A 9,165-nucleotide genomic window follows, 5' to 3' on the forward strand; every position below is an offset into this window, starting at 1 on the left:
CTTTGCTTAAGCGTTAGTGGTACTTTTGTAAAACCGTCGAAGTTCGCTCACAGATACATTAAGGGACACCCCGTGGCATTCTATGCTAAGAAGGACTTAGGACTCCTACATCAATTTCGAACAGCCGTTGCTGAATGGACGCTTTTTGAGTATCCGGTGGCAGCCACTAGAGCATTCATTGTCCGAAAAATCAGATGCCTGGTGATAAAAAAAACAAATCTGACTATTACGACATCACTAGTATGTTCACAGTTATTTCTGGTGCTGTTGTGGTTATTGTTATCGTCACCATGTTTTTCCAGTTCAATTTCCGTTGCCGTAATTTGAACGATTTGTGGCGCCACAACAGTGCTGCCATACATTGTGCCGCGGTACGCTGATATACTTCGGCCCGGCTGTACTTCGACTAGCGTAGCCATCTCTCGCTTGTTTGGTTGGGTCGAGCACTATTTACGGTTTGTGAAGAGTGGGTCGCCCACGTACACCGATATATACGAGGCCTGCTTCGACGGGTTTTATTTCGGAGCCGATGAAGATGCCCCAGGTCAAAACGAGCTCATCTGAAAACATTGACCCTACTACGCGCGGCAATGCGCTTAGAACTAAAAATATCAATGGCACCACTATTGATGCTGTTACCTTAAGAACTAACTATCTTGGGAAAGTAAAACGTCGTCCTTTTGCAAATATCACCTTGGCAAACGGAGTATTGGGATTAAATAAGCGCAGTTTTACGATGCCTATGCGAAACGGTTCAACAAGTGACAAACGTCTTGCCCCAGTTGACAGCACAAATCAACTGAAGCAGCACGTAAAATGCAACGTAAAAACCGAGTATAGAGAGGGTAAATCGAAATGCGTGCTGACGGCGTCCTCTGTTTCCTTAAAAAGTTCGCGCAAGTCGTTCAAAAACCACGACATGTTAAGCATCGCACCTGTGTTTCAGTGTGGAGAATGTGGGGACATTGTTGATGATCTTCATTCCCATAGGCGATTATGGTGCCATCGCAACATATCGACAGCAGTGTTTCAGGCGCCTTCCTTGTGTGAGCATCAGACTGAGCCATTACCCATTGTGTCCTTCGGGAATGCAATAGCACCACCTGTTGAACATTTTCATAAGGATAAACAGATATCATCTGATGTGAAACAGCAATGCAACACGTCGCACATCACGATGCGGCATCCATTGATGCCGCCGACGAATATCGGTTCGGCGCACAGTTCTGTGAAATTGTCAGTAGTTCGAAATGTTTCGGGCACAAATTGCTGTTTTCCCTGGGCCTTTGACGAACCTAATCGTAATGATAGCTCTCGCAAAGTAACCGTATGTCCTGTATGCGGTTGCAGTATGCGCGTACAGCACGCAAGCCAGCACATGCTTATCATGCATGGAAGAAACGTCAGCATCTAACGACAAAACTGTTAATAATAGTAATAGTTAGTGACAATACGAAGTAATGCGGCTTGAGTTACTATATTGCTATAAGCAATCTTTACATTGTTGTTACAAACTTTTTACAGTTGCCGTTGCCAGTACAGTTATCGCGTTGCGGTTTTCCCAACGGTTGTTATATATTATAGAGTTATAGCCTTTACGAATGCAACACAAATGCAGATCGAGTCTTCAGGTCTTGTGCTCGCGGAAGAACAATCTTTCTAAGGTTGTATATGTTCGAAATCAGGATTATAGCTTTATTTAGGCAAACCTAACTCTACAAAAGACCTCAATCACAAATGCATCGACATGATATTAATGAGGTTAAGTAATTGAAGTAACTTTTATGATACCAATTTAATTCGACTGAGTGAAAACTTACTTTTTGTAGCATTTTTTATTACTAACTATAATAAATATATATTCCAAATGCATATACACATTGTGTGCTGAATAAAACTTCGATATAGTTTCAGCTTGCAAGGCCAATTGTGCAGCAGTAAAGCGAGATATTTTCAAACGCTTTTTGACCTGTGCGAGCGGCATTATTTCATCATACAGCGGCATTCTACATGTCGATAAAGACATTGGCAGCCGTTTTAGAGTGCTGACAATATATTCATCACTATTTTGTGGCATCGCTTCTTGCGACGATAACAGCGGGTACTGTTTGGGCGTGCTTTTGATGCACTTTCGTTGCTGTTCCAGTTATGAGCGGATCCTGTTGCCTCGTATTAGTGATTTTTTCACGGAGATTTGGGAACTATGGGGTTGAGGTTTGCCAAATGAGCAGGCCATGGCAGCACCAGAACGTCATTGGCAGCTATAGTCCAAAGGTACTCCAAACTCTGTGACAAGACAGTCCATCGTGCATGATGATGTACTCACCGTCAAAAAACCATTCTTGTATCTAAAACTAAGAACTATCCTACTGCTCTGGTATTCATTTTGCGAAGACGGATGTATGATTTTCGGCATGATGCACTTTTTCAAAATCGTTCGCTAAGACGTCTGATAATATAATGGGCATTTTTTTTCAATAATTTTAAAACGAGAATAGTTTAAACAATCCAATTTTTAACCGGGTTTGTCCAGTGCTCGATTTATTTGTGCATTCAACTCATGTTTCTTGGCAAGTCCACAGCCTTTATATCGTCGCAGAAGCGGGAAGTTCACGGTATTTTTCTTTTACTTCGAAAAACATTATACTATGTAAATTTATCTTTTTGAAGTTCCTAAGCATTCACACGATCCTTAGCAGAGCATGTTTTACGATTCTTGGTATCGACTTTACAGGATGACAGCGGAAGGTGTTTCCCCAGCTCTCTCGCAACGTTGGAGATTGCATGCAACGAAACATGAAATATTTTAACCGTTTCGTATATTGTACAATTGTTTCGACGAAGCCATCTATTAATCAGTGATTTCTATTCCTCAGTGACATCTGTTGATTTTCCCCATTTCGATACTGTTCGCACAGAAAAACGCGAAATTACCAAAAGACATTCAAACTAGTCTAGCCCATTGAACCGCCATCATCCAGTTATTCTGAATCAATAACAATCATTTTAGGCGGTGAGATAGAGCTCGCTAATACGATAGTGAAGACTGGGTTCGCTGAAATCTGGCTACAGCAAACTGTCATGTTTGTAGTTACTGAAATACAACTAGTTTCACATAACACGTCGTTTATTAGCGGTTAAGCGATAAAGATCGATATGTAGGGTATCAGCATAACGCCGCTTTCATAGGCCTAAAACCCTGTGAAAGTACCTTGCGCTAACGCTGCGCAGTTGGCCTTAAGGTTGACTGAGCACCGACTATATATATACTTTCGTGTAGTATTTATTGTCGTTATTGAAACCTTCGTGTATACCTGTAAGTATCGGTTTCAAATGCAACAAGTTGTGCCTTTAGCATATATGGACGAAAAGTGAAAGTGTGAAAAATCCTTTTTTTTTGTGTAAAACCTAATCTTTTCTAACATTTTACTTTCTCTACATAGCATATGCATATCTGTGCTCCCTAAACCTTTCTTCCTTTTCTAAACACATCTTAATGCTAGAATGTCCGATCAAGAAGTGATACTTGATATTTGGAATAACTTGATGACATGCACATGATAGCGTCCGATCTTTGCGTGGTGTCACGTTCGATGTCTAGTTACTTGTACGTTTATGCTGTTCCTACGTAATTGCTATGAAGTATGTAACAAAATAAATGCCATAAAGGGCATTTATTTTGCATACTAAATAACTATATGAACGCAACATTGTTAGGTATGCAACAGCGTTGGTTTTTTCTTGATTGCCATCGAACGGGAGCAATCTACAGGCAGGGCGCCCATGATTTAAAGGCCATTACGTTTCGTACGTGATATTGATAAAATAATACTGATACGCGTTGAATGACAATTACCAGTGCTGTTATCTCAGACTGTGTTGACTGTCCAACACAGTTTTAATTCAAATCCATAAACAGGCAACTTTTGGTGAGCTGTTGCTCACTGAAAATGTAGGCTGCGATATGAGTGGCGCTAATACATTGTGGCGTAGGAACCTAAATAGGGCTTCTTTGTTGACCAGGAACTATTTACATACACAAGAAAAGAATTTCGTCGTTTGAAATTATGTAGTCAATTCTGTAATACATCTACTACTACTACTACTACTACTAATAGTATTATAATTTTTATCATCAGTGCATGTCCACGCTCCATGTCTAATGTTGTGTCGACCGTTACAGAATGTTGTTCTGGGGCCAGATGGAGGTTCTGTACGCGGTAGGCGCGTGTCTGGCTCTCCACGTGGCGTTCCTACTGTGCCGGGTCCTGTTGGGGGCACTGCGAACCCCCGACCGAGCGACTTCAGTTGTCTACGTAAAGCGACCGCGGCAACAACTCCACATCCAGAGAATTCATACCCCAGCAACCGTCTTCGAGATACGCGATCTTGGAAATCATTGTGTCGATATTGACATTCGTACACACGTAATCAACTGTGAACTTAAAGCTTATTGGGGTGTGAGCATTAAGGTAGGCTATAGGTTTGGTTGATTAATATTTAACAGACAACGTCAAATATGAAATTATAAGTTACTTTGTTTTTAAGCCTGGCAGAAAGATTCAATCAAAATTCTATCAGGAATGGATCTTAATATTTGCCTGCAGGAACTTAATGGTACCCGCTGAGCAAAAATACCGTAGTGTAGTTTATTCTCCTGCTTCGATGATATCTATTTCGTTCACTTAGGACTTTCCTTGGAACGAGCAACTGCCACACGAATACGACGAGTCCCACACTATCCCGGAGATCGGGCGTCGCCGCCTCCGGCTAGAAGTGAAAGACTGCGAACTCGGTGACCAGCCCCGGACACGTTACCATCTCGTTACCGTTATAACTGCACCGGATGCCGACACGGCTCTCTATTCAATCTACCATCTATACGGATGTAGTCTTAAGACAAGCGTTCTTCAGCAGTATCTCAAGTCGGACGGTGGGCGTCTGCTAGCCGTACGCACCCTGTTCGATGAGCCTCGTTGTGTCATCTGCATGGATCAGCCAGCAACGCATACACTCCTGCCGTGCCGACATGCGTGCGTCTGCCATGAATGTTTCGGGCACATCGAGGATCGCTGCCCGATGTGTCGTATGTTTGTTGAAACTTTCTTCGTTACCACAGAGCCAAGCTGTCGTAACGGTGGCGATGGGCAACAACAGAATCAGCACGTAGAGCCAAGTCATCATTCTCATCAGAACCATCCGCAGCATTTCGTAGACGAACGACAGCTTATTGAAGGCAACAACAATTGTCGGCAACGTTGAGTGAAGATCACAAAAAAATGTGTCTATTTATGAAACAGGTTTATTTGCGCCAACGGATGCGCTGACGATGCTCCGAAAGCCTACAACGAGCACAGCATATAAGAGACTATACGGGTGTGATGGCTATGACACATTTAAGACATTGTTTCAGCTTAGGCCTTCTCTATGCATCGCAAAGACGACAGACTGATATCGAGTAAGTGGAAAATTCATTAAGTGGAGAAAATGTACATGAAAATTTTAATCTACTAAAGAAGGGCGATAGACGGAGTCAGAGATACAGAAATTATCGATCGATTGCCACGCGGAAGATAGCATTCATTGAGCAGCCAATTGCCACGCAGAAGAAGATAGCATTCATTGAGCAGCCACAACGATAAGTCAATGAAAATTGATAAATAATAGATTGTATAAATACAAAATGAATGTACACATCCGATTTCTAGAGCGATGATTGTGTATTAGTTATTAAGTATAATATCTGAGTTATTCATTTCGCTCGTTTGTAATCGTGCTAGCCCACGCATTTCTATTTAAGTATTTATTTAGCACGATTTGACGATTAGGTAGCTTAAACAGTGGGGAGTAGACCACTCTATGTTAAATTTGTTATTAAAAACTTCATAAAATTTCGAATTTTAGTCATTAGAGCTTCACGGTTCGAAAGCGCAATTATTTTACAAGTAATTTCGTTTTCTGATTAGTTGTTTTTATCACTCTCTGATCACCAGAGGAATGAGTTCATTTAAAAAAATCTGTGCTACACAACGTAAAGCCGATTACTACGAAATAGACACATTTTGCAAACAAAATGGCTAAGTAAGTCATACAGTTCTTATAGGCCTACAAGAACAAGAGCTGCGACAGCGTAGCATTATCTACGTCGTTTAGAAGAGCTGTCGTATGTAATTATACATCTAGACGACATGGAACGACGGTTTGAATATCGGTCCAAGTTCGAGCGCTCTCTGTCGACCAACGTGTCGCCACTTCCACTGACGGTGGCGCCGCGGAATGTACGATTGAAAATGTTTTATCAACACCTATTTGTAGTTGTTGTTGAATATAATTACACTGATAATATATAATAATTATGAATAACATTGTTGCTATAAACGCGGTGAGATAGATAAAATAATTGATGAACATGATGGCAGCGAACAGTTGAGATAGAAGAATAACGATTGATCACTCATCTAGGCTAAGAGCTCCAGCATAATTATAACCCATGGGTACAATGTAAAACGTGCCTACAAAAAAAGATACACATGGAAATGTCACGTTACACGGAAACAAGAAGGTAACAACGAAATGTTTGCGAGGGGAGTGTATAAACGGCTGATTAAAAATGGAAAATGTCGTATTTGGTGTTCATCTTATCGTGTCCATTAAACCGGAGATTTTTGATCACAGCTAGTGAAAGGTACCTTATGTTGTTTAATGAAAAATTTTCAGATTTTTTGAATAAGAATATCACGTTTTTCGATATATTTCATTAGTTATGCTAAGCGGTGTGCGTAAGCTGCTTTTCGAGAAGTAAATATATGCCGTGTATGCGAAAACGAAAGGGAAGGAGGCAATGAACAGGAAACTTATTTCTCTGCATGTAAACGCAAAAATATCTACAGCAAACGCCATACATATATATATTATTCTCATACGCGGTGGTGATAGCGTGAGTGTATTTGCGTTAGTGTGCGTATGTATAAATGCTTGCCTTCGTCCTAAGGCTTCAGTAAATGAGGTGACGAAAAAAAATTTAATCCTATGTGCAATGTTGGAATCAGACGAGAGACTAAAAAAAGATTGAGAAAAAATATAGGGAAAAATATACGTGGAACTATAAACGACTGCGAAAGCAAACAGGTTATGAGGATGAAAAATGGTCATAATAAGCAGGGAAGTTGATTTACTTGTAACAGCCAGCTAGGCAATGCTGTAGTGTAGCACTAAGTATACAGGGCCATCAGAAAGAAGGCTGAGACGTGTAGCAGAGCGGTTACAGGGCGGAGTCTGAAAAGGTAGGAACGAAGAGACCCATAAGCAAAGAGCATGAAGTAAGTAGGTACTGAGTGAGGTGAAAGTTTGTAAAGTAAATGCACCGAAGAGAGGGTAAAATATTAAATGCCAAGTGCAAAACATTTATGTAGTGTGCAATTTACTGTAAATTAAAATACGCGCCTTAATGTGACAATAATATACTTTTTATTATAATTAGTTATACTTCTATGTTCTATGACGGAATCTATTTTTGGCAGAAGCGTTCAAACTTGTGTGTATATCCAATACTTTTCGAGTTTGACAATAGTATGATATTGTAACAGGATGCACACGATTGACGCTGAAGTGCCAATTCTAAAATTATTGTAAGTACAAATTAAAAAATATTTTAAACCCCCAATATCTTGTACGATTCTGTTCCACTTGTATGTGTTATTTGTGTATTGAAAATGTATATATGTAATTATATATATACGTGTGTGTGTGTGTGTGTGCAGAAATGTATTAGGAGCCTGTATGCACTATTCCCGTCTGGTGTATCCCCTCGGTCTGCATGTTTTCTTTAACAGAGCCTTTTTTGTGCCTAATGCATGAATAAAGGAATGAAATGTTGTACATGTTATTAGCGTCAGATATCTTTCGTTTTGCCTCTCTTTACCGCGTTCAATTCTACCTATTATACAAAATCTTAATGTGCGACCGTTCATCCATACAGCCAAGTGCACACACATCGACGTATAGTTAGTGACAGCTTATGGTTTTCGCTATTACACAACAATTGTTTTTGCTTATTAGCTATTGTTATAACAATTTGTATCTAGTCTAATACAGGTCGCAGAGTCACCGTTGTCTATCATGATACGCTCACGTTCATTCAAACTCCGTTATGATGTTTGCGGACGTTCAGCATAAGGGCCCAGTTGGGCGGATATCCTTACTTGAGTGACCCAGACGACCGGGTGCCTTCAGTTAACGAGAACCAATTCATGTTTTCAATTGCTGACACGATATTACAAACAAAACCACCTAATGTTCCATTTTTTCGCTGGTTTGGTCGCTCTGTCCTGCTGTAGGCTGCGCTGAGGAATTTTCACTTTGCGGTCCGGAGCCTGGCTGTTGGCCGGGTTGCTGAGTTCCTTGAGGACCACCCGGCTGTTGACCGGGCCCCTGCGGTTGGCCTGGATGTGGGGGCGGCATGCCAGGGTGCTGTTGAATCCCAGGATGCGCGTGCAACATGCCTGGATGGGGCCCCATGCCAGGGTGGCCGCTGGGCATAGGGTAACTTCCGGGATAACCTTGATGCATCATCGGAGGTCCCCCCGGATGATGACCGTATTGGGGGTGCGGAGCCATGCCAGGGTGAGGGGCATAGTTAGGCTGCATGCTGGGATGGCCCTGGTGATAGGGAGACGGCAGCCCAGGATGAGGGCCTGGGGGCATATTAGGATGGCCCTGTATATGTGGCGGCATACCCGGAGGCAAACCTGGATGAGGTTGTACGTGAGATTGCGTGGGGACGCACGAAGTCATTATAGGATGACTGGTTACGTGGCTTACAGGCGGACCTGTTGAAACGGGAAGACTGACAGACACCGCAGGTACTTGACCTGGAGTAATTCCGTGACCTGGTGGTGGATATGGACACGAATGGCTTGGTGCCCCTGGGTGGGGCATACCTGCTGGTCCTGGTGGCCCCTGTTGCACCTGTGAAGGAGCCTGTTGTCCCTGTTGAGGACCCTGTTGTGTCTGCTGGCCACCTTGTTGGGGCTGAGGTGGGGCCTGTTGGGTCTGTGGAGCACCAGGTTGCATTTGAGGAGGTCCTTGTATTTGCGGAAGTCCCTGATGCATCTGTGGAGGTCCCTGCTGCATCTGAGGCTGTCCTTGCTGCAGTTGAGGAGGCCC

General features: G+C 42.3%; 2 protein-coding genes across 3 annotated transcripts in view; one reads left to right on the forward strand and one right to left on the reverse strand.

The window, feature by feature from the left end:
• LOC111262606 (cell growth regulator with RING finger domain protein 1) overlaps window positions 1-6,678 on the forward strand; it is an 8,608-nt gene extending 1,930 nt beyond the window's left edge. For both annotated transcript variants that reach the window (XM_022836983.2, XM_022836984.2), the window contains exons 2-3: window positions 4,184-4,472; window positions 4,690-6,678. In XM_022836983.2, the coding sequence (XP_022692718.1) occupies window positions 4,185-4,472; window positions 4,690-5,262 (861 nt within the window). In that variant the 5' untranslated portion in view covers window position 4,184 and the 3' untranslated portion in view covers window positions 5,263-6,678. The remainder of the gene's footprint in view (window positions 1-4,183; window positions 4,473-4,689) is intronic.
• Window positions 6,679-7,444: 766 nt separating this feature from the next.
• Window positions 7,445-9,165, reverse strand: LOC111262605 (uncharacterized; the record flags this gene model as incomplete). Its single annotated transcript, XM_022836982.1, is given in 1 exon segment — window positions 7,445-9,165. A coding segment is annotated over 1 exon segment (876 nt), but the record flags the coding sequence as incomplete, so codon positions are not given.

Source organism: Varroa jacobsoni, unplaced genomic scaffold (assembly GCF_002532875.2).
Source record: "Varroa jacobsoni isolate VJ856 unplaced genomic scaffold, vjacob_1.0 scaffold_679, whole genome shotgun sequence".
NCBI lineage: Eukaryota > Metazoa > Arthropoda > Arachnida > Mesostigmata > Varroidae > Varroa > Varroa jacobsoni.